At 45.3% G+C, this 27,430-nt stretch overlaps 3 protein-coding genes across 10 annotated transcripts; 2 read left to right on the forward strand and 1 right to left on the reverse strand.

Moving 5' to 3' along the window:
* Positions 1–107: 107 nt before the first annotated feature.
* On the forward strand, positions 108–11,526 carry DEDD (death effector domain containing). 6 transcript variants are annotated; one of them, XM_024757277.1, is made up of 7 exons: positions 131–255; positions 1,963–1,995; positions 4,138–4,241; positions 8,248–8,636; positions 8,840–8,947; positions 9,259–9,405; positions 9,949–11,526. In XM_024757277.1, the coding sequence occupies exons 4-7, from the start codon at positions 8,312–8,314 to the stop codon at positions 10,323–10,325; spliced, it is 957 nt and encodes a 318-aa protein (XP_024613045.1). In that variant the 5' UTR covers positions 131–255; positions 1,963–1,995; positions 4,138–4,241; positions 8,248–8,311; the 3' UTR covers positions 10,326–11,526. The 6 variants fall into 6 exon arrangements, with proteins under 6 accessions (XP_024613059.1, XP_024613045.1, XP_024613029.1 ...); XM_024757283.1 differs by lacking the exon at positions 131–255 and adding an exon at positions 343–415; XM_024757261.1 differs by lacking the exon at positions 4,138–4,241.
* NIT1 (nitrilase 1) lies at positions 11,431–14,326 on the reverse strand. 3 transcript variants are annotated; one of them, XM_024757241.1, is made up of 7 exons: positions 14,257–14,326; positions 13,627–13,725; positions 13,106–13,360; positions 12,891–12,994; positions 12,545–12,678; positions 12,251–12,376; positions 11,431–11,975 (listed from the first exon to the last, which is right to left on the reverse strand). In XM_024757241.1, coding segments are annotated over exons 1-7 (987 nt in total). In that variant the 5' UTR covers positions 14,259–14,326; the 3' UTR covers positions 11,431–11,708. The 3 variants fall into 3 exon arrangements, with proteins under 3 accessions (XP_024613009.1, XP_024613016.1, XP_024613006.1); XM_024757248.1 differs by having other exon boundaries at positions 14,226–14,320; XM_024757238.1 differs by lacking the exon at positions 14,257–14,326 and adding an exon at positions 13,936–14,218.
* PFDN2 (prefoldin subunit 2) lies at positions 14,263–27,430 on the forward strand. The gene is made up of 4 exons (XM_024757308.1): positions 14,263–14,486; positions 26,206–26,294; positions 26,415–26,538; positions 27,127–27,430. Exons 1-4 carry the CDS (start codon positions 14,274–14,276, stop codon positions 27,301–27,303), a joined length of 603 nt encoding a protein of 200 aa, XP_024613076.1. The 5' UTR covers positions 14,263–14,273; the 3' UTR covers positions 27,304–27,430.

The raw sequence follows: 27,430 nt of genomic DNA on the forward strand, positions 1-27,430 counted from the left end.
TTAATGCCGCTGCCAGGCTGCCCTCAACTAGCATGGCTACTCCGGCTCATGCCTCACTATGGTCTCGAAGCCGCCACTAACCGGCCAGGTTCCGGGAGGCGCTGTTCAGGATGCAGCCACCCCCGCCCGCCTCTCCCCTCCCCCACGCCCGCGGCGGCGGCGGCGGCGGCTGGAGCCCGGATGCGGCGCCGTGAGACAGGCCCGGGAGAGCGGCGCGGATGGATCCAACATGGCGGCGCCGAGCCTGAGCCGAGAGTGAGGCGGCGGGGCGGCCGGAGTGGGGAGGGGGAGTCGAGCGGGACGGGGCGGGGCCGGGCGGGGCCGCAAAGGGCTTGGGGAAGGAAAGTGGAGGGGGAGGCGGTGGCGACGTCTAGCCTGAGAACCTGAAGAGAGGGAGGTGACGGGACGCTGCAAGGTGGGGGAGGGGAGCGGCCGAGGGGGGCGTGCGGGGGAGGTGGCAACTGTGGGAGAGGGCAGGGTCGAGGCGGAGGAGTGGGGCAGGGGAGGGGCGTAAACAAGGGCCGAGGCTGGGCCAGGCTAGGGGTATTAGAGAGGCCGAGGTGGGGAGTGGGGCTGCGGTCCCGCCGGGCTGAGGGGGTAGGAACGGGAAGGAGGGGCCGAGGGTGTGAAGGGGAAGGGGGCTTGTGGCATGTGGTTGGAGAAGGACTGGACTCTTGTAAGGGGTGTTGTGGAGAGGTGGGAAAAGGTGAAGATTGGATTTGAGACGTTTGGGGGGAGGTTCTGAAAGTGTTAAATTGGAGGTGGGAGGGGGAAGGGCCTAGGGGAGAATTTGGGTGGAAAAGGAGAGGACGGAGGTTTGGGGAATGGAGAGCGTGTCGGTGTGACGAGGTAATGGAGAAAGTGAGAGACTAGGAAGAAAGTTTGGGAGGAAGGGGAATGGGATGTGAGATAGGACAGTGTAGCTGCACGAGTGATAGAGGTTCAGGGGTTTCCCTTTCCCCTGTAGAAAGGAAGAGAGAGCAGAGTTAAGCAGCATCAGTTACAGCCAATTCTAATTGCCAGGCCTTTAGCTTTTACTAGGGTGGGAAGGGCAGAAGGGAATGGTCATGTGGATTTGGAGAATTGGGGTTGGATGAGGGTTCAACTGGATTTCCAAAAGCTGCCTAGCTTACTGCTCCCTTGTTTTTCCTGATTACAAAAAGAAGAGAAAATGGGGAGCCTGGTATCGCTGGAGTGTGGAAGGAGTAAAGGACTTTTCTAGTTTTAAACAATTAGCAATGCCAGAATGGGGAAACAGCCATGCTATGTTGGAACGCTGTTTGCAGGGAACAGAAAACACAGGATGGTGTCTAGGCAGCCATGCTAATTAAATGAGTGCTTTCGTTTCCAGACCCTTCTTTTGCTGTTTAAGTGCTAGGAGCGGGGGTCAGTATTCATACATAAAAAACGTTCCCTGGTGAAATGTAGATGTTTGACTGGATGCTGCCTCAGTGGATATTTTGTTCTCACAGTGTGTGAGAATTTGGAGGATAGTTCTGGTCTCATAAGTGAAGTAATGGAAAGAAAGTGCCTTCTTTGGCTCTAACCACTTTTCTCCTAGTTCATCTAAAGATGAAAGTCAATGTTAATACTGTAACAAAGTAGGTGGGCCTCATAAGGAATTGAGTCAGGTGAGGTGTCAGAGGATAATTGGTTTTCCCACAAGTTGTTGAATTTGGGACCTTTCTTGCCCTAAGCCACTGAGACTGGAAATTCTTGGAGTTGGTTTTGTGTTGTGAATTGGGTAATAGAAGGTTAGGGAAGCCTGGGGACTTTGATGGGAGTGAGTTCTCTCATTTAGCTTGGAGTGGATCATTTCAATTGAAATGGCTGTAGGCTTGTCTGTATATTTTTGCAGCTGAGATTGACTGCCTCTTTGAGATTTCAAAATAAAGCTTGAAAATTGACGCTTCCCCCTCTTATTTGTTTTTGCTTTGCTGCTGGCTTTGAACCTTGTGCTAGGAAGAGACCTGGGAAATTAAGTTTCTTGCAGAGGTAAGTCTGGAACTTTTTATTGTTTTCAAACAATGGAAGGGAATGGAAATGGCATGAAATGGAAATGGCATATTGGGAGTTGAGCTCAGTAATGGGGTAGCTGACAGGGAAAATGGGTTTTCAGTGGGTAAGATCTGTTGCAGTCGTTGTCCCTTTGGGTCATTGGAGATTGGTAGGAGGGAAAGGAGAACAGAAATTAGGTGTCTTAGGGCAAGACTCCAGCCTTGTTTTGTTATTATCTAGCCTTCGTGGTCAGCTCTGAGAGAAACATTTTTAAACATATGGAACTTTGTACTCTAGTACAGTGTCTACTAAATGTTGGCCTTGGAGGGTTGCTGAGCACCTACCCTGGGAAGGCTTTTCCTCTAGCTTACTCTTTATCCTAGTTGTTCTGGAATCTTCATTTTGAAAACACAGTTTGTAATTCTGACTTCCAGATATTTGGTTACATTTTCTTGGTCCTACCAGCAAGAAAGCTCTTTATGTAGTCGTCTTAGTCATCTTTAAGGTTTTCCATGTCCTTTACATTTCAAGTTTCAAGACATCACTCTTTTTTAGATTTTCCACATGATTTTCCCTCTCACAGGGCTTCTGAGAGAGTCAAATACCTCTAGTTCTTTTGGGATGAAACTAGACTGTTGTTTTCATTTCGAGACATCACTCTTTTTATTTCTTCCACGTGACTTCTAAGGGCTTCTGAGAGAATCAAGTACCTCAAAAAATACAGATCTCATCCCTGGTTGGGATGAGACTAGACTTTGCATGGAAGTAGAAATCTAATAGATAACGATTAGTCAAGAGGAAGTCCTGTAGATACATATAGATTGTTTGTTGGCCCTTGGCTGGCTTGGACCTCCCAAAAGAAAGCGAACAACAAAAAACCCTGCAGCTCCAGGAAATGCAGCAATTCATCAGAATAAAGAATGAGTCTTGGGAACCTGTTAAGGGTGATCCATACTTTAGGCTCTCAAATAGACCCAAATCAGCCAGCAGGATCAGGACTGTTGTTTACTGGAGTGTTTGTCTCTTGGTATCTGGCAATATTTCAGGCACCAAGATTCTGAAGTTCTTTCTAATCTTCAGTTTTAGAGGGGGTATATTCTCCTCACTGCCCTGATACTTTTCATCTAGGATCTCTGTATAATTTAAGCTGAGTTCCTTCGATTCACTGCCACAGAAAGCTGAGTATATTTTGGTTTAAGGGGAAGTTGGCCACGTTCTTTTAGTGCTGAAGTTAGATAGATTCTTGGAACCCCCATCTGGATTGCTGAGTGAGTGAACTCACCATCCTAGATGATAATTAAGTGGGGAGGGCTGCCTATTAGTCTGCATGCCAGCCTCCTGACATTTCTCCCAAGGACAAGCATGGCCTTGGGAAACTTCTGCCTCTTTTTGCTTCATTGCATAAGCAGTATAAGTCTGATCAGCAGCCTAACAAGGAAGGGTCTGCTTTTGGTCTAGTTTGGGGACTTTAAAGATGGCTGCAAGGTTTAAGTGCAGGATCCTTTCTGTCTGTCTTGCAGAGGATGGCATTTCTCTGATCTGCACAGAAATTCAGATTGAACTAGGTCAAATTAGACCTCCTGGGATGGGGCGGAAGGGAGTGTAGTCCTGTCACCTGCTGTTCACCTAAATGGCAACAGCAGGTGATAGAGAAGCCAAGGTTGGAGTGGGATGGAACTCCTTAGTTAAGTTAAATGAGTCTTTGTCTGACTGGCTTTTCTTCTGGAATATTGTTTGATGGGTTTGGGTTGGAGGGACCAAATTACTTCCTTTTCCAGATATAGGATGGAAGCGACATGCTGTCTCTCCTTTTGACCCTCCATCTAGAATAGGATTTCTCATCTTCAGCATTATTGACATTTTGGACCAGATAATTCTTTGTTGTAAGAGGCCGTCCTGTGCATTATAGGATGTTTAGCATCATCCATCGCATTTACTCACTGCACGCCAGTAGCACCCTCCCTTACCACCCTCCCAGTCATGACAATCTAAAATGACTCCAGACATGGCTGAATTCCCCTGGAGGGCAAAATCGCTCCTGGTTGAGAACCACTGACCTAGAAGCTCTGATAATTCCTGTCACTTTGATCCAGCCTAGGATCTACGACTTAAAGGTGGCTGTTTTTTCCTCAAATCTAGGGAGTTAACCCTCAGGATTGAGACCTATTGTAGAATTGCATCCATTGATACATAATTAGGACCACAGTGCTTTCCTGTATTCTGCTTCATTTTCCAGTGACCAGGTATGTGGGGACAATATTTCCTAATTTCCTGGGGTTTATAGTCAGGACACTTTGAATTAGGGAGCTCTGAAGCAGCCTGCTCTTCTGATTGGTTGAATGTGAAACCTGCCCATCTGTTTTTTATGGGATCCACATAATGAACAGCTGGCCAAGGGGAACAGGTGGGATAGGGAACAAGGAGAAGTTGTAGGGGCTCTAAGGAGACTCAGTTTTCTCATGTTACCTGCTATGAGCAAGAAGTTGTTTTCCTTCAGTCCCCTCTATTTGTAGCCAGTGACTGCAGCAGGTGAAACAAGAGAGGAAGAGACGAGGAAAACCAGTCAATAGTTGAATCGCTATTTTCCCTGTTGTTTCCCATGCTTTGGGTGGGACATCTGGGCTCTCATAACTAGATATGGGCTATATTTCCTGTCTACCTATCTGAACCCATGGTATGCGGCTAGGTGATTACAGGGAGGCCCTCCCTTTTTCTTTTCTTATTTGTTTATTTATTTATTTTTGGCTGTGTTGGGTCTTCATTGCTGCGCACGGGCTTTCTTTAGTTGCGTCGGGCGGGGGCTGCTCGTTGTGGCAGTGCGCGGGCTTCTCGCTGCAGCGGCTTCTCTTGTTGGGGAGCATGGGCTCTAGGCACGTGGGCTCTAGAGCGCAGGCTCAGTAGTTGAGGCGCACGGGCTTAGTTGCTCCGCAGCACGTGGGATCTTCCCGGACCAGGGCTCGAACCCGTGTCTCCTGCATTGGCAGGCGGATTCTTAACCACTGTGCCACCAGGGAAGCCCTCCCCTTTTCTTAAGGGTATGAGTCTCTCTGTGCTTCCGTTTCAGGATTAAAAGAGAGAACCAGGTCCTACTTGCTCTTCAATTTTTCTGAGTTCCTAACAGCTTGACTTTTCTGAAGTAGTTTATAATTTTACTCTCTTTCTAACCTAGCCTCAGTTTCTTGGAATATAAAATGGACAGAACGGCCTGTCTCGCTGTTGAGTAGGGTGCTATGGTATGGGTAGTTTTGCAGTGTGGGGGAGGCTATAGCCAGTTAGAGTATATGCATGATACCTGAGTTGCGTGTACTTTTAATTGGGTCCTCTCACTCTTGGATTTTTGTGAGTTTTTTTTAATTGGTGTCACTTGTGGTGATCTCTTGGAGATTCATTTCAGTTCAACAACAGGTTACTCCTACTATATGCCAGCCTCCATCTATTGCTAGGCACTAGACACATAAAGATGAATATGACCTAGGTTCTCTACATGAGTCGCTTAAGATCTAATAGGATAATAAATACACAAATAATTTTAGTACACTTCGATAAATGGTTTAAGGGAAATATGTACAGTGTTCCATAGGAGCACAGAAAAGGACTACTTATACCAGCATGGGGGTGTAGAGAATGAATTTGAAGATGGCATCTGAGCTGATTCTTAAAGGATGAGTAGGAGTTAACCATCTGAAAAAGGGTGGTAATGGGGGGTGTGGAAGAGAAGGGAGAGGGGCATTCAGGCAAGGAGAATAGTCTGAAGAAAGTTACAGAGAAATGAATTGTATGATGTATATGAACTATAAACAAACGGATAACGTTAGAGAATAAAAAGTGAGTTACGGGGTTGGCAAAGTAGGCAAGGCCTGATCTTGGAAGGTTTGGTGTGTTGGGTAAGGAGTTTGGAGTGTTCTTATTGGTAAGGAGGGGACTGTAGCGAGGTCTTAAGCCAAAAAGTGATGCGGTCAGTTGTGCGTTTTAGATAATTCAGCTGGACGTGGGGGATTGATTTAGGCGGGCTAGGGTTGGTGGCAGTAATCCAGGTGAGAGATTGCTGGGGCCTGAGCCAGCATGGTAGAGGTGGAAGGGTGAGGCAGATTTAAGAAGTAGAAAGTAGCATCAACAGGAATTTATAATTGATTGGGTGATTGGAGGTTGTGGTCAGATGGTGGAGCAGTATTGGGTGGTACTGTCTGCCAGGGCAGTAAATAGGAGTGGCTAGAGAGGAGGTGAAAGTTGTTGGACTTGAGGATTGGTTATTGGCTGGGTCACTGATACTACCCAGGATGATGGAGGAAATTTGTGAATTAAATGCCAAAATATATAATAAATGTAGGACTGTGATTGGTCATTGACAGGGGATTGGTAAATGACAACCATGAGGAAAGGTTAGAAGGTGACATATCCAAACAGTGTGTGAACATCAGGCGAGTACAGGTGGCATAGGAGACTTACAACAGTGCTCAGCCTAGGAGCTTAGTGATGTTTATTGTTTTAAATCCATGAGTTTTGGTGGATATTTAATTAACTTTCTTAGCATTTATTCTCCTGGACTTGGTTTGATTGTTGGAAAAATGAGGTTAGGTTTGTGGAGGGATGAATCTGGCTGCAGAGGCCAAGGATGCTTATATCTTTGAAATCTCTTAACCATTTAGATAAGTTTTACAGTGATTTCACATACATCCTCTCATTGGATTCTTAACTCGAGGAGTAGTTTCTTGCATCCCTGTTTTGTAGATGGGGTCAGTGAGACTTTGAAGTTAAGTGACTTAAGGTCACACAGCTACACAGTTTGTTAATGACATAGGCAGAATTTTTTTTTTTAAGTCCCATTTTTCTTTTTTCTCTTTAGTTATTTATGGCTGCGCTGGGTCTTCGTTGCTGCACATGGTCTTTTTCTCTAGTTGCGGCGAGCAGGGGCTACTGTTGTGGTGCGCGGACTTCATTTTGGTGGCTTCTCTTGTTATGGAGCACGGGCTCTAGACGTGTGGGCTTCAGTAGTTGGAGCTCACAGGCTTAGTTGCTCCATGGCATGTGGGATCTTCCTGGACCAGGGATCGAACCCGTGTCCCTTGCATTGGCAGGCGGATTCTTAACCACTGTGCCACCAGGGAAGTCCTGAAATAGGCAGAATTAAAACTAGTTCTAGGGCTTCCCTGGTAGCGCACTGGTTGAAAGTCGGCCTGCCAGTGCAGGGGACACAGGTTCAAGCCCTGGTCTGGGAAGATCCCACATGCCGCGGAGCAGCTAGGCCCGTGAGCCACAATTACTGAGCCTGCGCGTCTGGAGCCTGTGCTCCGCAACGGGAGAGGCCGCGATAGTGAGAGGCCTGCGCACCGTGATGAAGAGTGGCCCCCACTTGCCCCAACTAGAGAAAGCCCTCGCACAGAAACAAAGACCCAACACAGCCTTAAATAAATAAAATTAAAAAACAAAACAAAACAAAACACTAGTACTAACCCTAAAGGCTTTCAGTTTCCCTGTTGTCGGCCCCTAAGTTCATCTGATGCAGCTTCTATATTAGAATTTAGAGTGAATTCTCTACTTCTCCTCATTTCACCTACATTTAAGGGATGAATTGATTGGGGGTGCTGGCAGGGAGAGCACAAGGGACCAAAAGCAGTATTTTGGAGGCCAGAGGAACAATTGGGGTAATATTTAATAGAAAATGCTGCTGAATATGTAGCGCTAAAATTGCAGTTAACAAGTCTTACTTAGTAGAAGTTACTATCTATCTCCAGTAGGATCTGGACTTAGGGCAGCATCTGTTGGATATACAGAGCTCTAGGCTGTATTCTTTTTTTGTTTTTTTTTTTTGCTATACGCGGGCCTCTCACCGCTGCGGCCTCTCCCGTTGTGGAGCACAGGCTCCGGACGCACAGGCTCAGCGGCCATGGCTCACGGGCCCAGCCGCTCCGCGGGCACGAACCCGCGTCCCCTGCATCGGCAGGCGGACTCCCAACCACTGCGCCACCAGGGAAGCCCTAGGCTGTATTTTTTAATAAGTACTTTGTAGGGACTTGCCTGGCAGTCCAGCAGTTAAGACTCCATGCTTCCAATGCAAGGGCCGGAAAACTAAGATCCCACATGCCGCGTGGTGCAGTCAAAAAAATAAATAAATAAATACTTTGTAAAAGTTAATATATGCTTATTAAGCACTACACTGTGCCAGGCTTTGTGTTGGGCTCTGGGAATACAGGAATGGATGACTAATTCCTGACATTGAGTGGTTCACAGGTTCTTTCCTTTTCCTTATAGTATAGTGGGGATTGCAGCTGCTGAGCAGGGATTCTGGAAAGCGTTGTGCACCTGAGCCCCCAGCATGGCGGGCCTAAAGCGGAGGGCAAGCCAGGTGTGGCCCGAAGAGCATGGTGAGCAAGAGCATGGGCTGTATAGCCTGCATCGCATGTTTGACATCGTGGGCACCCACCTGACACACAGAGACGTACGAGTTCTTTCCTTCCTCTTTGTTGATGTCATTGATGACCACGAGCGTGGCCTCATCCGAAATGGACGTGACTTCTTATTGGCGCTGGAGCGCCAGGGCCGCTGTGATGAGAGTAACTTTCGCCAGGTGCTGCAACTGCTGCGCATCATCACTCGCCATGACCTGCTGCCCTACGTCACCCTCAAGAGGAGACGGGCTGGTGAGGGTGCCCTGGGGGCTGGGGACCCTGGAATCAGGGAAGAGCTGTGGGTGGCCCTGTGTGAGCAGCATGGGAGTCCAAGCAGAAGGAGGCGTTGACGCTGGGGAGTACTGAGGAGAATAAGTTATGAGGCCCATTGGAGGGTTGGACTAGGAGAAGGGAAGGGTGTATCTTTTCCTGAGTGAACCCCTCTCCCCCTACAGTGTGCCCTGATCTTGTAGACAAATATCTGGAAGAGACATCAATTCGCTATGTGACACCCAGAGCCCTCAGCGATCCAGAACCGAGGCCTCCCCACCCCCCTAAAACAGGTGAGACAATATTAACTCTCCCTAATTTCCATAATCAAGAAAGAGGACACTGGACCCATCTTTTCCCAGTTTTGCCAGCCTAAATGAAAGGACAGTGTCCCCCCCCGCCCATATCTGGCCCCCCAAAAATCAGATGAGGTGTTAATGCTTCATCTGGGTCCTGTAATTGTTCCCACATTGTGTCCACCTTTCAGGTCACATTATTGATACTGCTTTTAGTGCTGAGTCTAAATGATCCTTCCTCATTCCGAGTGAACTGTTTGAATTTCTGCTTTTACCCTACTATGTCTCCCTTTTTACCCTCTGGTCAGTGCCTCCCCACTATCCTGTGGTGTGCTGCCCCACTTCGGGCCCTCAGATGTGTAGCAAGCGGCCAGCTCGAGGGAGAGCCACACTTGGGAGCCAGCGAAAACGCCGGAAGTCAGTGACACCAGATCCCAAGGAAAAGCAGACATGCGGTGAGGAAGTTCAAGGGTTCTAGAGGTAGAGTAGGCTTGAAGGGAAATACAAAGAACTGCTGGAATACTGGTCAGTTATTCTATTCAGTGTAAGGCTCAGTTTGATTGCTGTTGCAAAGTGAGATTGAATGGTATAGTCTCTGGGAGGAGAACTCCTCTACCTTTGTGGCAGAGTACATTTCAACTCTTTCTAGGTAATACTAGATGAAAGGGATGCTGTTATGACATCCTTATTGTAGGATGACCCAAGTCATGATAGAGTATTAAAATGAAATTCTGTGTCTGTTAATTAGGAAAATATCTCCTAGAATCAAGGTGCTACTTGTGAGTGATGGAAGTAATCTGACCTGGGCATGGCCCATTTAAGGGAACCTCTTGAGTTCAGGCAAGGATTTCAGAGGTACACAGAAAAGAACTAGTCCTGGGAAGAGGTAGAGAAGCTGTCAGGTGATGTTCCCAACTTTGCTAGTCTGCTGTTCTATTCAACCTTTCAGACTTGGCTGTAAACTGCAACCTCTTCTGCATATCTTCTTTTCCCCACAGACATCAGACTGCGGGTTCGGGCTGAATACTGCCAGCATGAGACTGCTCTGCAGGGCAACGTCTTCTCTAACAAGCAGGACCCACTTGAGCGCCAGTTTGAGCGCTTTAACCAGGCCAACACCATCCTCAAGTCCCGGGACCTGGGCTCCATCATCTGTGACATCAAGTTCTCTGAGCTCACCTACCTCGATGCATTCTGGCGCGACTATATCAATGGCTCATTACTAGAGGCACTTAAAGGTGTCTTCATCACAGACTCCCTCAAGCAGGCTGTGGGCCATGAGGCCATCAAGCTGCTGGTGAATGTGGACGAGGAGGACTATGAGCTGGGCCGACAGAAACTCCTGAGGAACTTGATGCTGCAAGCATTGCCCTGACCTTTTTCCCCTTCTCACTTCTCGGGGGACTTCTCACCACCCACCTCTGGAGCTTACATACCGTTCTGGGGTTTGTCCTCTACCCTTCCAACCAATCGCACCCCTGCCTTTTTTTTTTTTTTTTTTAAAGGAAAAGACAAATGAAAAATGGAAGTGGTGTTCCCCACCCCTCCCTGCACCCATGTGCCTGGGCTTCCCTTTGTTTCCCTTTTCCACCTACCCCCCTCATGTGTGTCTCTACAGCCACCTTGCCATTGAGCCATAAGACAAATGTATAGGGAGAAGCAAAGTCTACAGAACATAGTCTTTGTAAGGGATTGAAGTGATCACTGCTTTTGGGTGCATTGAGGGGTTATCAGTACTTCTGGCTTTATGAGGGCTCTTAAATTTTGTCTGAGAAACCAAAGGGCTGTCAGTAGGGAGCTGTGTGGAAGGTGGGACTTTGAAGTGTATTTTGGAAATTAATCACCACCCTCTCCCAAATTATAGAATTTTTAAAAAACAAAGAAGCTGTGGCCCTTTCCACTCTCTTCTGGCCCTTGGTGCTGCTCCTCTCTGCCTCGTTTCCTCCATTCCATGGCTCGAAACCTCGGCCTGGTGTGGCTCCTTCCTTTTCCCTCTTTGTCAAACCCTCTTCAAAGGAGTAATAGGTAAGCGGACTAGGTCAGCCTAGTCGCCCTCCCAACTGTGTTGTGTGTGTACACACATACACAGGGTGGATGGAGAAGAGGTTGCTAATTCAAATACACTCCCCCTAAAAAGGGGAAGGGGGAGTGTGACACTTCCTTTCCATGTTCAAGTGAAAATAAATAATGTACCCTGCAGCCCTTTTCCCCTTTGCTTTCTTCTGGCTTGGGCAAAGGGCATCATAGGTGAAAGTGAAATGATTCAATATCAATTCCTTTCTTCTTTTTCTTTCCCCATCCTCTATCCCCACTCCCACCCCCAAGCTTGGGAGCATGGGGTTGGGACATGCACTGAGTGTCGCACTTTTATTTAGATAGGGAGGCATGTTGAATGAGTCAGGAGGCCTAGAACTGGAGTCTAGTCCAGCTGGTACAATACCACCTCCCCTTTCAGCTCCCAAAAGAGATATCCAGACACAGACTTTATGATTATTATATTTTTTTCATTGCCAGTGCTGCTCAGCCCTCAGCATAACTTCAGTTTTCATGAAATAAACAGTGACTATATAAAATTCCACCTTTCTGAAACTGAAATCTGAGCTCAGGTGAAAGTTTCTTCTTTCCCAAGAAGCTGAGCCTGTGTTCCAGCAAGAGAGACAAAGTTCTCCAAGTGAGGGGAGCTGCACCTGGGTCCTGCCTACAAGTCACAGCAACACCAGCTCACAATGGGGGTCTCAACGGACAGAAGTCAAAAGTCTTAAGACAGTGGGTGACCCAGATGGCCATAGAGTTCAGGCCTACGATGCTGGAACACAGGCAGGTGTTGGCGCAACCGTCGCAGATAATTGAGGTCAATTCGGGCAAGGCAGAGGCCTGGTCCTTCAGAGCAGCGGGCCACCACTGTTCCCCAGGGATCTACCACCATGCTATGGCCGTAACTTGCTCTCTTCTCGTGGTGGCGTCCACACTGTGCTGCTGCCACTACGTAGCACTGGCTTTCAATGGCGCGGGCCCGCAGCAACACCTGGGGATGGAGGAGATGGGCGTTCACTTAGATACAGGTAGCAGCTAGTAGGGAAGGGATAGGCCATGGACATTACAGGCCAATCTACCCACTGGGACCATTCTGATAATTGCCTATGAATGATTTACTATGTTAACTATTCTGAGAGGCAACAATCTGGGGAAATGAATTTTCCCACTAGGTGGGAAGGAGAAGAAACTCTTTTAACTGGTAGAGCCAAGGGAGGAGAATGAGGTAAGAGAAGGCCCTTATGTTCTAAAGAGGTGTCCTCTTACCTCCCAATGGGCTGGGCCTGTAACAGATCCAAACGCTGAAGGGTAGGTAAGTATTTCTGCTCCAGCCTGAACCAATGCCAGAGAGAGTTCAGGGAACCGCATGTCATAGCAGATAGCTAGACCAATCTGGAATGAAAACGGCCTATTTAGTCTCCCGCCCTGTTTGTCACAGTATCTGGTCATAACCCCGCTACTGCACTCCTTAGGGCTTTCTATCCTCTACTACCACTTCAAAATATTCCTATTCCCCTCCCTCTTGTTCCTCTCCCACCCTCATCCTTTCACAACTCCCACCTTGCCTGCTGGTGTGCTGATAGGAGACTCAAGACTGGGCCCAGGTATGGTAGAGTTGCTTTCATGCATAGGCCCCTGCCCTGGAATCTCTACGTCACACAGATGCGTCTTCCTATACGTGGCCACTACTGACCCTTGAGTAAGAGGGAGAAAGAGTACTCAGTGCTGGTGCTCTAGAAGCCCAGCTTAGTTCCTCTCCTCCCAAAGAGGAGGTAGCTTATAGGCTAGGAACAGAAATACAAACGCCCCTAAAACCCTTGGCCAAGGAAACAGTTGAGAAACAACACAGAATTCTGGAGAATCTTAGGTAGAAGAGCCTGAGAAGAGGCAGGCTGAAGAGTCTCACCCTTGTTGTTCAGAATCACATGACAATTGTAGATTTTCTGAGTCTGCTCCCAGTCTTGGCCACGCTCATGGAAACCACCCAAGGACAGCCAGAGTCCACATTCCCTGAGGGGGAGGGGACACTGACAACTCTTCTCAAGGCTCTACCCTCATATCTGGCAATCCTGGGACATTACCCAGAAAGAAACTACTTCTCCCTCCCCCTTTCCCTGATACCTGGCAAGCTGGGTATATTCTCCCAAAAGGTTCCCACCCAGTGGCTCAGACAGGTGAAGCGTCTCTTCAGGGTTCCGTGCAATGAAGTCAAATGCCTCAGGCAGGAAAGCCAGGCAAGCGCCCAGTCTGGCAGCCTCCCGAATCAGCTCAGCACATGTTATAAAGTTCTGCTCCTTGTCTGGTGTCGATGTTACCTGGCACACAGCCACCAGGGGTAGTTCCCAGGAGGAAGAGGAGACAGCCATGGCTCTGAGTCTGTAAATGGCACAGGCAGGACTCAGACTGACTAGCATGGGGAAACCCAAGTTTAATGATAAGAGGCTAAAATGGGGAGGCAGGAAGGCTGGGCTTTCCTTTGAATCTGCTCTTACAGGGCACAGTGACCCATGGCACAATGACCCACTGATCAAATGTTCTGTGATGGTTGGCACCCCAGTGTTTCCCACCATCCATACATTTAACAAACATTTATTGAGCATCTACTACGTGCCAGGCACTGAGAACACAACAAAACATGTTACCTGGGCTGAGCACAAAGTACTGAGAGTCGAGGTATCCGGAGTCCAGGACACAAAAGAAGGGACAGGAGCTGGTGAGGAGGCCTGATGATGAAGCCCAACCTGAAGAAGGTGAGAAATCAGGACACCAACCCCACTCTCAAGCAATAAATTTCTAAGATCCTCTGACTTCTCGCTTCATACTGTGAAGCTGAATCAGGGCCCCGGCTGTAAAACCCCCCAAGTCTTCAAAACACTCTGTACCATAAGTAATTATGGGCTACCGGAAGAGCTCATAAAGTGGGAAGATGGAGGAAAGGGCTTTGATCTCACATTAAATTGAAGCCTCTTTCCTCAGTCAAATGTTTCTGCAGTTCACAAGTCATCTCCAAGATACTTCTTTGGTTTTCCCAGCCTCTGTTCTTGACTGTGCACCGGCACAGTTTTATTGAAGCAAAGCATATTTCCCCCACCAGAGGCTCTGAGGGGAAGTTCACCCTCCCTCGTTCCTCATCACCCAGGGCCCAACCCGCGCCCCACTCTCCAGTTAACCCGTTCTTCCCCGCCTCTCCCAGGGGAAGCGTCTCTGTTGCACAAGTTAAAGCATGGCAGGTGAGAGTCACCGCAGCGGTTGGGATAGGTAGTAGGTCCTACATGAAGATACGACCAAAATGATTCGCAGGATCCGAACCGAAGAGCGGCCTGGAGGTGGGGTCGTCGGGGGCGAGAGGGCGGTAACTCCGAGACCGGACGTGACGCAGGGAGGGTGGGCTGAGCTACGCAGGCCGGAAGCCCAGCAGGCGGTGAAGATGGCGGAGAACAGCGGTCGCACTGGCAAGAACAGCGGGAGCGGCGCGGGGAAGGGGACGGTGTCAGCAGAGCAGGTGGGGAGCAGGGAACGCGAAGGAGGGCAACCCGGCTGGGTCCGGAGTCGATGTGAGAACGGGGGAAGCCTGTGGCTGGTGCAGACCTTTACTCCAGTCCCACATTTGCGTGGCCACCCAGAGAGGGGCGGGTCCTTGGAGAAGCTAGCCGAGCCCCCGGGGAGAGAGTAGGCGGATTGGTAGGTGAAGGCCACGCCCCCTCGGGGGTGTTGCGTGAGCCAGGGGGATAGAAAAGCTCTGAGAAGCAGGGTCTGGGAGGATGCGCAAGTCTGAGGAAAGGTGGGTGGTCACTTTCCCTATTTTACTCCGCACCTTCAACCAGGGTATGGCTGGGCAAGGCAGCTTCTAACGAATCCCAGGGGATTAGTCAACGGCTGGGAGTGTAGTCTGTTACTGGACCCTGAAACCACGTTGAAAATCGTCATCGCTCTGCAGAGACACGTGACTCACATACTCGAACAGTCTAGTGTTTCATACTATTTTGATTCGGGAGTCATTACTAGATTGAATTTTTTTTTGAGACCAGAAATCCTTTACTAAGAATCCGAGCATGCATTTCCCCTAGTGCCTTGCCTAGCACCGGGAAACGTTTGATAAATTAATCAGAAAAGCCCCTTGTGGCTTGGGAACCATGGTTTGCTAATAGTGGGGCTAGTGTTTACTAGGGGTGGGAAGAAATCTGGGTAATAGGGAAACGTAGTCAAAACAACAGTGTTTTAAATTATAGTTTCATTTATCAGTTATTTGTTGAACAGTTACTATAGGCAGAGGTATTTGCATAAAGATCTTTAAAACTGACCCCTACAGTCAAAGAGCTTATAGTCTGGTGGGAAAAATATGACATACAAAATGTTAATGTGAGGCAGAAATATATCTAAGAGAGATATAAAGTGCTATGGAATTTTGGGGAGGAAAGAAGAGATAGTTTCTGACTTAGGGGAAAAAGGCAAGGGAGAAGGAACTTAATACTTTTTGAGGGTCTGCCATGTGTCAGACATTCTGCTGGGTACAGGGAAAAAGATAAATGAAATAGACCTTGTTTTCAAGTTAACACAGACTCATATGAGAAAAGAAAGCAAACAGTAAGTTTTTTTTTTTAATTTTACATTATTTTTTATACAGCAGGTTCTTATTAGTTATCTATTTTATACATATTAGTGTATATATGTCAATCCCAATCTCCCAATTCATCCCACCACCACCCCTCCCCCGCCACTTTCCCCCCTTGGTGTCCATACATTTGTTTCTCTACATCTGTGTCTATTTCTGCCCTGCAAACAGGTTCATCTGTACCATTTTTCTAGGTTCCACATATATGTGTTAATATACGATACTTGTTTTTCTTTTTCTGACTTACTTCACTCTGTATGACAGTCTCTAGATCCATCCACGTCTCAACAAATGACCCAGTTTCGTTTCTGTTTATGGCTGAGTAATATTCCATTGTATATATGTACTACATCTTTATCCATTCGTCTGTTGATGGGCATTTAGTTTGCTTCCATGACCTGGCTATTGTAAATAGTGCTGCAATGAACATTGGGGTGCATGTGTCTTTTTGAATTATGATTTTCTCAGAGTATATGCCCAGTAGTGGGATTGCTGGGTGGTATGGTAGTTCTATTTTTAGTTTTTTAAGGAACCTCCATACTGTTCTCCATAGTGGCTGGATCAATTTACATTCCCACCAACAGTGCAAGAGGGTTCCCTTTTCTTCCACACCCTCTCCAGCATTTGCTGTTTGTAGATTTTCTGATGATGGCCATTCTAACTGGTGTGAGGTGATACCTCATTGTAGTTTTGATTTGCATTTCTCTAATAATTAGTGATGTTGAGCAGCTTTTCATGGGCTTCTTGGCCATCTGTATGTCTACTTTGGAGAAATGTCTATTTAGGCCTCTGCCCATTTTTTGATTAGGTTGCCAAACAGTAAGTTTTATAATGTTCCTCACGGGCCTTCTTAATGGTAGCTAGAGGAGGGACCTCTAACTAAGCAGGAGATTATGAGATTGGGGGGTGGGTGGGAAAGGGAAGTGTGGTATAGTGGGGTAGCTAAGAGTGTAATGAGTGCACTGGGTTCAGATAGATCTGTATTTGAATCACATTTCTACCTTTTACTACCTATATATGACCTCCCATGAATTACTTCTTTTGGTCTTCTTCTGTGGAAACGTAATGGTGCTTACCTCACTGTATTTCAATTATTAGGCTAGACAACGCATACAAAGTGTTTTGCACAGTGATTGGAATATACTACGTGCTTAATAAGTGTTAATTACTTTGTTTTGTAAAAATGATAATCCTTCAGCTCAATTCTAAAGGATGAGAGAAGTCAGTCAAGCAAAGAAGGAAATGGAGGATTTTCTAGGTAGAGAGAATAATGTGTTTAAAAACACTGTGGCAAGAAACTGCCTGACATGTTTGGGATGCAGGTGGACTTAAAGTTTGGGATGGACTGCAAGACTTGGAAGTGGAGAAAAAGAGATAAAAGAGGAATCTAGGATGTCCCTCAGGTTTCTGTTTTTGATGGTGCCACAGGGAATGCAGGAAGATGGACAGGTTTGGGGAGAAAATAAGTTTGAATTTGGGTTTCTTGTCGGATATCCAGGTAGAGATATTTAGCAGGTGGTTTGATTTATAATCTTGAGTTACAGAAAGAGATCTGAGTTGGAGATACAGATTAGAGAATTACAAGTTTATGGATGGTAGACAAAGCCATGGCTGTGGATGAAATCACCTACAGTTTGTACAGAAAGTGAAAAAAGAAGTAGAACAGGAGTGAAACCAATAGTTAAGGGGTGGTAGAGAAAAAGAAGCCCTCAAAAGAGACTGAAGAATTGTGGTAACTGAGTTCTGAGGCTCTCCTTGCTTAACATTCTCTGGCCTTTGTTTGTGTTCCAGAGAGAACACTGGGTAAAAAATATTATACTTATCACCGGTGAAAATTTGAGCCATATAGACAAGAGGGAGGCAAGTGGCACATTGAGCTAGGCACTTTACTTGTTTTATCTTCTGTTACTTAATTACTGCCATTTGAAGTAGCAGTATTGTCCGCAAGATGTTTGAGTTTCGGAGGCTTTAGCTAACTTACCCAGAGTCAGTAACTGGGAGAGCAGGGCTTTTAATTGAGGGCCTTGAGCATCAGACAGACCTATTTTTTATACCATAATCCTATTAGAGATATTTGGGCTGAGCCTGAAGGATTGGATAAATTTGAACAGGTGGCAGTAGAAATAGAATATAGGGAATAGGGTAAGAAGAGCTCTGAGGAAAGCATAGACTGACATGAAGTGCAGTGACTAGTTTAGCTAAATCATGAGTTATAAGTTAGAAAGATGTCGTCCTTAAAGCAAGCTGAGTCTTTGTATGGCAAAAAATTCAGGACTTTTTAATATAAGCAGTGAGGGAGACGTAGAAGGATATATGTTATACTATTAATTTTTTTTTCTTATTACATAAAATTATACACATTCATTTTAGAAATTGTAGAAAACACAAGAAGTACAAAATAAGAAATAAATTACCCATGATCCTACTTTACCTATGATCCTACTATCCAGAGGTAACTATTCTTACTGTTTTGAAATATATCCTTTGAGAGGTTCCCCCCTCCTTTTTGATTTTGTATATGTGTGTGTAGATGGAAAGGGAGGGCCTGTATATTTTACATACTTAATTTTATAAAATTAGTATTATACACTATTTGCTGTTTTGTAATCTGCTTTTTTCTCTTAAAAAGATTTATTTATTATTTATTTTAGGCTGCATCGGGTCTTAGTTGCGGCACGCGGGCTCCTTGTTGTGGCATGCGGGCTTCTCTCTAGTTGTGGCATGTGGGTTTTCTCTTCTCTAGTTGTGGCATGCAGCCTCCAGGGCGTGTGGGCTGTGTAGTTTGCCGCACGTAGGCCCTAGCTGAAGCGCATGAGCTCAGTAGTTACGGTGCGCAGGCTTTGTTGCCCCTTGGCATGTGGGATCTCAGTTCCCCGACCAGGGATCGAACCCCCGGCCCCTGCATTGTAAGGCGGATTCTGTACCACTGGACCACCAGGAAAGTCCCCGTAATCTGCTTATTAAGCCTAATAATATATCACGAATATTTTTCTATGTCACCCAAGTGCTAAAAGAATTAAATTAGCAACAATGTATAGGATGGATTTGGAGAGTCCAAAAATGGGGAGATAATTTAGAAGACTGTGGCAGTAGTTCAGACAAGAGGTAATGAAGGCCTCAACTAGGGTGATGTCAGTAAGCCTAAGAAAAATTGCTGAGGTAGAGGCAATAAATTTGGCAGTTGATGGGATAAGGGTGTGTCCAAAGATGAAACCAGGGTTTCCTACCAGGCTAGAGTCATGTCACTAGCAGAAATAGGGGAGACAAGAAGAAGAGCAGTTTAAAATGGAGTAAAAGAAAATTCAGCTTTGAATGACCTGAGTTTAAGGTATCCATAGGACATTTAGGTGGAGGTGCTTTATAATAATAGCAGGCACTATTTATTGACAATCTGTTATATGCTGGATATTGTCCTAAGTCCTTGATGTAATTAATGAATCCTCTCAACATCCTATGAGGCAGATATCTCCATTTTTTTTGAAAAAACTTAGATTAAAAAGAGAAGTAACAACAGAAAAAAAGGAACTTGGGAATTCCCTGGTGGTCCAGTGGTTAGGACTCGATGCTTTCACTGCCATGGCCCAGGTTCAGGCCCTGGTTGGGGAACTAAGATCCTGCAAGCCTCATGGCCTGGCCAAAAAAATAAATAAATAAAGTGAATTGGGAGGTGAGGAAGTGGAGGCAGTGCATGTAGACTAGTCCTAGAATATTTGATGAAGAGAAGGGATGAGAATCATCATTTGACAGTGGTCAAATCATCATTTGATAAGGTCGAAGAAATTTTTAGAGTTGAGTATGTTTGTCAGAAAAGGGGGCACTGGACTGAAAAGAAGATATTTAGTGCAGCAATAGCCCAGAAAATGCTTTTCCAGATGCATCCAGTCATAATTCTCTACCTCTTTTATTCTTCCATTGAACCCAATAAGAGTAAATATCATGTAGATAAGAAGACCAAAGGACCTTTTGGGGATAAATGTAATGATTGTAGATTTTCCCCAAAGTTATCAAAATTATGTTCTCAATTAAACAAAAAAGAAAAGAAAACCAAAACAAATCAAGTGGAAATAGTTTGACTTTTTTTTTTTTACAGTTGTGTGTGTGAACTTTTTTTTTTTTTAACTTGTTTATCTTATTTATTTTATTTTTGGCTGCATTGGGTCTTCGTTGCTGCAGGCGGGCTTTCTCAAGTTGCAGTGAGAGGGGGCTACTCTTCGTTGCAGAGCACAGACTCCAGGTGCACAGGCTTCAGTAGTTGTGGATTGCGGGTTCTAGATTGCAGGCTCAGTAGTTGTGGCTCACGGGCTTAGTTGCTCCACGGCATGTGGGATCTTCCTGGACCATAGATCGAACCTGCGTCCCTTGCATTGGCAGGCAGATTCTTAACCACTGCACCACCACGGAAGCCCTGTTTGTTTGTTTTAGAATTAAATGAAATAAAGGAGTCTAGCACAGGACTTCCCTGGTGGCACAGCAAGGAAGACCCAATGCAGCCAAAAAAAAAAAAAAAAAAAGAGTCTAGCATAGTACCTGGCACATAGTAGTGCTCCTTTACTATGCAAACTGTGGAAGGAAGGCAGGTTATTGTAGGACTATGAAAGATATAGATATGTTAAGAGAGGTTGTATTTGCATATTTTAAATTTCCAAAGAAGATAACAATAAAGATGAGAAGGCAGGCTGCATGGTGGAAAATAAGGAACACAATACATGAAAATAGAAAAAGTTTTCTATCAAAAAATGTGAGTAATTGCTATATGCTTACATGTGAGCCCATAGAAGGAGTTAACATGGGAGTTGGGGATGGCAAGAACTGCTTCCTAGAAGAATCTAAGTTGAAACCTGAAGAAAGAATTACAGTTAGGGGGGTGGCACAGTGGTTGAGAATCCGCCTGCCAACGCAGCGGACACAGGTTCCATCCCTGGTCCGGGAAGATCCCACAGGCTGTGAAGCAACTAAGCCCGTGAGGCACAACTACTGAGCCCGCGCGCCACAACTAAAGCCCATGTGCCTAGAGCCTGTGCTCCACAACAAGAGAAGCCACCACAATGAGAAGCCTGTGCACCACAACGAAGAGTAGCCCCTGCTCGCTGCAACTAGAGAAAAGCCCTTACGCAGCAAGGAAGACCCAACACAGCCAAAAAAAGCCTAACACTTAAAAAAAAAAAAAAAGTAAAAAAAATAAGAATTAGAGTTAGGCACAGAAAAATGCAATGAGAGAGGTTTAGGTAAGTGTGCCAGGTAGGGTGTGGATTCTATGCCAATGCCTGAAGGCAAATGAATAGGGGAACTACAAGTGGTTCTACTGGGCAATAGTGCTTACTGTAAGAGGTGGGAGAAGGACTGATTGGGAGAGGTCAGGAAGGACCAGGTCTTATAGGACTTTTTTCTGCTGTCTTCAGGAGTTTGGATTTTATCCCATGAGCAGTGGGAACCATTGAAGGTTTAGGCATAGGAATAATATGGTTAGATTTAAATTTAAGGTTACTTGTGCTGAAGTGTGGGGAATGGATTGAAGGGGGCTGATCTAGAGGCAAGTGTGGAACTCTAGTAGTACAGGTGAGAGATGATAGTGGATGGATTTGAGGTATTTAGTATTAATACATAGATATGATTTAGAGATTAATTGGGTGTGGATAGTGAGTTGAGGGTGATTCCAAGGTTTCTGGAATTAAGATCTCTTCCTGCTCTAAAAATTATTAAAATAACAAAGATAATATAAGCTACCATTAGGTACAATCATGATATTGCTGGTAGCACTGTAGAGTCATCTAGTCATCTTGGAGAACTTTATAGCAACATGCAGTAGAAACTATAATAATGTTAATACCCTTTTGACTCATTAGTCTTACTTTGGGGAATATGATTCAAGAGAAATGGCTGTAAAATTTGTGTACTATTTGTCCAGATATTTAAAATCAATGCTATTTATTACAGAAAAATTGGAAATGACCTGAATGTCCCAACAAGAGAAGAATAGTTAGCTTTAAAAAATATATCAATAGGGTGTAAATGCTATATAGCCCTTAAAAATTAGAAAACCATGTTCTGTGGGTGAACAGATAAAATGTCACACACACACACACAAACACACACACACACGAGAATATTATTCACCTGTAAAAAAGAAAGAAATTCTGCTATTTGTGACAAAATGGAGGAACCCTGAGGGCATTAGGTTAAGTGAAAATACGTCAATGAAAGACAAATACTGTATGATCTCACTTATATGTGGAATAAAAAACCAAAACCTGAACTCATAGAAACAGAGTAGATTGGTGGTTGCTTGGAGGGGGAGGTGGGGGAATGATTAGAGGGGGTCAAAGGGTACAAACTTGGAGTTATAAGATGAACAAATTCTGGGGATCTGATGTATAGCATGGTGACTGTGGTTAGCAGTACTGTACTGTATACTTGAAAGTTGCTATGAGAATAGATTTTTTTTTTTTTTTTTTTTGGGAGGCGTGCGGGCTTCAGCAGTTGTGGCACGTGGGCTCAGTAGTTGTGCCTCACGGACTCTAGAGCGCAGGCTCAGTAGTTGTGGCACAAGGGCTTAGTTGCTCCGTGGCATGTGGGATCTTCCCGGACCAGGGCTCGAACTCCTGTCTCCTGCATTAGCAGGCAGATTCTTACCCACTGCGCCACCAGGGAAGCCCCGAGAATAGATCTTAAAAGTTCTCATCACAAACAGTAACTGTGAGGTGATGGATGTATTAACTAACATTATTGTGGTAATCATTTCCATATATATATAAAATCATAATGTTGTACACCTTAAACTTATACAATGCTATATGTCAATTATATCTTTTTTAATATAAATTTATTCATTTATTTATTTTTGGCTGCATTGGGTTTTGTTGCTGCGCGCAGGCTTTCTCTAGTTGCGGTGAGCAGGGGCTACTCTGTTGTGGTGCGTGGGCTTCTCACTGCGGTGGCTTCTCTTGTTGTGGAGCATGGGCTCTAGGCATGTGGGCTTCCGTAGTTGTGGCACTCGGGCTCAGTAGTTGTGGCTAACATCTTTTTTGGAGTATAATTGCTTTACATTGTTGTGTTAGTTTCTGCTGTATAACAAAGTGAATCAGCTATACATATACATATATCCCCATATCCCCGTTCTCTTGAGCCTCCCTCCCACCCTCCCTATATCATACCCCTCTAGGTGGTCACAAAGCACAGAGCTGATCTCCCGGTGCTATGCAGCTGCTTCCCACTAGCTATCTATTTTACATTTGGTAGTGTATATATGTCAGTGCCACTCTCTCACTTCGTCCCAGCTTACCCTTCCCCCTCCCCGTGTCCTCAAGTCCATTCTCTATGTCTGGCAGGTGGATTCTTAATCACTGGGAACAACAAAGAAAAGATGATCATGTCCTGTGTAAAATTATTTGTACATGCCAAATATGAAAATGTAAAGAGCTCTGCATAGTTGTAAGGCTTGAAGTTACTTTAGAATAGGAAAAATAGGGAATTCCCTGGCTGCCCAGTGGTTAGGACTCCGTGCTTCCACTGCAGGGGTCACGGGTTCCATCCCTGGTCAGGGAAACTAAGATTCCGCATGCTGTGCCACACTGCCAAAAGAAAAAAAAAAGGAAAAATTGTTGCTATTTTAATTGGATTCTTTTTCAGCAGGGATGTTTATATGTTAGTTAGATGATTTAATAGGGTTGAGAGAGTCAACAGTGACCTGGCCATCCCTACTCATGCCAGACTGCTTTAGGAGAACACGAAATAAGGGAAAGGGAAGGAAAATTAGGTCAAGCCATAGGGGAGAAAACCACTAGTAAGTTGTATTTTAGGAGGAAGAATGTGGGAATAGAGCATAGCCTCTCTGTCTTCATTACCTGGCAGACCTCAGAGATGGCAGGTTAATATCAGCTTATTTTGCGTTTAACTAAAAGTTAGTTGTCAGTTAGCTGCTAAGAGATTTCATTTTCTTCAAGTGCATCAGTGGCTGAAATTTTCCATAACAACTGTGGATAACTCATACACTTAGATATATTTACTTTAGTTTGGTGTTGTAATAAACTCTATAACTGGACCAAGAGGAAATAGGGGTTGTTAATTAGCAAAAGTATTTGAAGAAAAGTTGGAATTAAAATCTTTTTGTCTATGGTTGTGTTAAATTGGTGGTTGAAAAGTAGATTCCTACTAATTACTAAGGAAAATAAGTTCAGGCCTCTGAAATTGTAGACATTTAAGCTGAGTTCATTAATGTGTGTTAAATACGACATACATGCAGAAGAGTGGATGTCATTTGGGTGCTAGGAGAACATCTAGAGTCTAGTTTAGTTGTGGAATTTTCCTAGAGGAAAGTATTTTGATCTGTAACATTGACAGTGGAGAAAATGCTAATTATAAATGGAATAGTTTTGATATAGGCAATGAAGGTGAAGGAAAAACAGCTTGTAGATGAGTGAGATTTCCAAGGTGTTTGCTGAAATGAGTGGATGAAGGGGATTGAGATGAAAGGATGATGGATGGGAGAAGGAAACAAGTTGCTGTAATGACAAGTTCCTAGTCAAATTTATTCCTTCATTTATTGGGCAGTAGAAAGGCTGTAGGGGTGGTACAGGACAGTAATTTGGATTATCTTAGCTGTATATGAATCTTGCGGAGAGAAAGAGCTAGAGATAAGGGATCCTAGCAAAGATGAGGTGGTTAGTCAGTGATGGAAATGAGACTAGAGATGATGTAAATGAGAGTGAGAGATTTGGCAGTGGTTTGAATGAATGGGCTCACTGCTCTCAGTGGACCAGGAGGGTCCAAGGTACACTTTGGGTTTGGAGAGAAGGTCATAATAGTAATTAATGCACTTCACTGCTTACAAAGCCGTTTCACATTAATTCATTCACGTGATACAACAGCCCTATGAAGTAGGTATCATCTCCCTTTTACAGGTGAGGAAACTAAGGCTCAGAGATTAACCCAGTGGTTCTCAGTTCTGGCTGCACATCAGAATTTCATGGGACATCGTTTTTTAAATACTGAGGCCTGGGCCTCACTCCCAGTGATTGTGTAATTGTTCTGAGGCTCCACTATTCACATTTTAAAAATGGTCCCCTGATGATTCTAATGTGTAGCCAGGGTTGAATGAACAGGGCTAAAAGTCTGTCAGAGTTCATAAAGCCAAAATGTGGCAGAGACAAAACTTGAAACCTGGTCTTTTGTCTTTCCAAATACAGTCATCAGAGCCCTATACTAGAAGCGATGCTGGTGGTGGTATTAGTACCCTGTCTGATTTTCACACTGTTTAATTCTCTGCTCAGTTTCTGGGGAACAGGAAGCTGGTGGTAATCACTTCTTTGGGTCTTTATGTGTGTTATTATGCTTCTTTGGTACCACTACCCCCCGACCCCCACCCCCAGGTTCTCATCCTTCAAGCTTCAGTTAAGGCATTATCTCTCAGGAAGCCTGTATCAGTTAGGGTTTAGAGGCTACAGATGCAGGCTTTGGGCAACTTATTTATTATTTTTTTTAAAAGAGTGTTTTAGAAGGATGGTGGTAGGTCACAGAATTGAACACAGTGAAAAGGAACATTAAACAACTAGGCCACACAGAGTTCAATAACTAGGGCAGCTTTGGGGATTTTAGGAATAGGAATGGAGGACCATCTTTATAGGACAACTATAGGTGTCTTAGCTCCAGCTGCCTTCTGTACCTGTTTGTCTCTACCCAAAATTCAATTTCTATAGTATAGAATATAGGTCACTGCCCCTGCGGTCAAAGAGCAAGGGTCCTGTGATTAGTAGCCTCACAAGAACCCCAGTGAATTAGGAGGGGCACTTGCCTAATGGGAGGGCTGCTGGGCAGACCCAAACAAGAGTTACTCGTTACATGGGACTTCCCTGGTGGCGCAGTGGTTAAGAATTCGCCTGCCAATGCGAGGGACACGGGTTTGGGCCCTGGTCCGGGAAGATCCCACATGCCACGGAGCACCTAAGCCCATGTGCCACAACTACTGAAGCCTGCGCGCCTAGAGCCCGTGCTCCACAACAAGAGAAGCCACTTCTCTTCGTTGCGGTGCGCAATGAGAAGCCCGCGCACCACAACGAAGGGTAGCACCCGCTCACCGCAACTAGAGAAAGCCCGCGTGCAGCAACAAAGACCCAACACAGCCAAAAATAAATTAAAAAAAAAAAAAAAAAAAAAAAAGTACCTGATTATAAAATGGGCAGAAGACTGAATAGATTTTTCCAAAGAAGGAGAAAGCCCCCGTGCAGCAACAAAAACCCAACACAGCCAAAAAAAAAATAAAAAAAAAAAAAAAAAAAAAAAGTTACTCGTTACAAAGCCTTTCCTGACATCCCTCTTTACCTGCAAGTTTAAGCTCCACTGTAGGTGCTCCAGTAGCTCTCCACCCCCATTCCTATGTAACAAATGCCTAATCCTTACCAAACCAAGCTGCAAGATGGCCTAGCAAGTATCTCACCCCTAGTAGGCACTCAGTGTTGGGTGAATGGAATTCCAGACTTAATTTAGAAAACTGTTCTACTCCTTTTCCAAGATAGGTGTCTACTACTGCATCTTTGTAAAGCCTGCTATCCTATGTTGACCCTCTGCCATTTCCACTGTCCCCTCTCTCACCTTTATTTCTTTCTCACCTTCTTAGGTAATCGCTGGCTTCAACCGCCTTCGGCAGGAACAGCGGGGCCTGGCATCCAAAGCAGCTGAGCTGGAGATGGAGTTGAATGAACACAGGTGAGGAAGCCGGGAGACGCAAACAACAGGAGAGTTGGATGGGCCCCCTTTTTGGGGGGGGGGATGGGCCGTTTTGTAAGAGAGGGTTGCAGCAGATCCTGCCTTGTCCTCCTACCTCAGCCTAGTGATCGATACTCTGAAGGAGGTAGATGAGACCCGCAAGTGCTACCGCATGGTTGGAGGGGTACTGGTGGAGCGGACTGTCAAAGAGGTGCTGCCTGCCTTGGAGAACAACAAGGAGCAGGTGAGCAAGAATCCCTGCGTAGATGCTCTGGGCAACCGAGGAGTAAGGAAAGGGAGGCCAGGGCTTTAGGGAATGTGGGGGAGGAAAGTGTGGGTAGGAACTCGTGTTGAAGGCAGCATAAATAGCCTATCAGCCTATGCTCTTTAGCTATGCTACATCTAACTCCTTAGACAAAGGAGTTGCTGACTATGCCTCTTTTCTGGCTGATTGGGGGAGGGGAGGTGGTTAGAGTGGAGTTTCTCACAGTGTAGTCCATGGCTACGTGCATCCAAATCACCTGGAAGACTAATTTAAAATGCAGCTTCCCGGACCCTCTCCTGTACCCACTGATTCAGAACCTTTGGGGATGGGAGCCATGAAGTGGCATTTTAAAAATAAGCAGCCCAGGTGATTCTTATGTATACTACAGCTTATAAACCTTGTTTTTAAGAAAGGAATACTTTTTGTGTCTGGGCTCTACTATTAATACGTGGTTAAAGTTGAGGTTAGAGGTATCATCACTCCTTCACTTCCCCCAACCATACTCTGTAACAGATGGGGGAAGGGAGTCCTGAAATCCTTACATAATCCCTGTCGTTTGCCCTCTAGATACAGAAGATCATTGAGACACTGACACAGCAGCTTCAGGCAAAGGGAAAAGAACTAAATGAATTCCGGGAAAAGCACAATATTCGTCTCATGGGGGAAGACGAGAAGCCAGCAGCCAAGGAAAACTCAGAGGGGGCTGGGGCTAAGTCCAGCTCAGCTGGAGTGTTGGTCTCCTAGAGACCAAGGCCTTTGCATTTTTTTCTACCCTGATTCCCACTTCTTCTAATTTCTCTTTATTGTTATTATTTTCTCTGCTATTGTAATTTTTTTTTTTGTTAATTAAATGTTTTGTTCAGAATGCTTA

Source organism: Neophocaena asiaeorientalis, unplaced genomic scaffold, assembly GCF_003031525.2.
Source record: "Neophocaena asiaeorientalis asiaeorientalis breed wild unplaced genomic scaffold, Neophocaena_asiaeorientalis_V1.1 scaffold830, whole genome shotgun sequence".
Taxonomy (NCBI): Eukaryota; Metazoa; Chordata; class Mammalia; order Artiodactyla; family Phocoenidae; genus Neophocaena; species Neophocaena asiaeorientalis.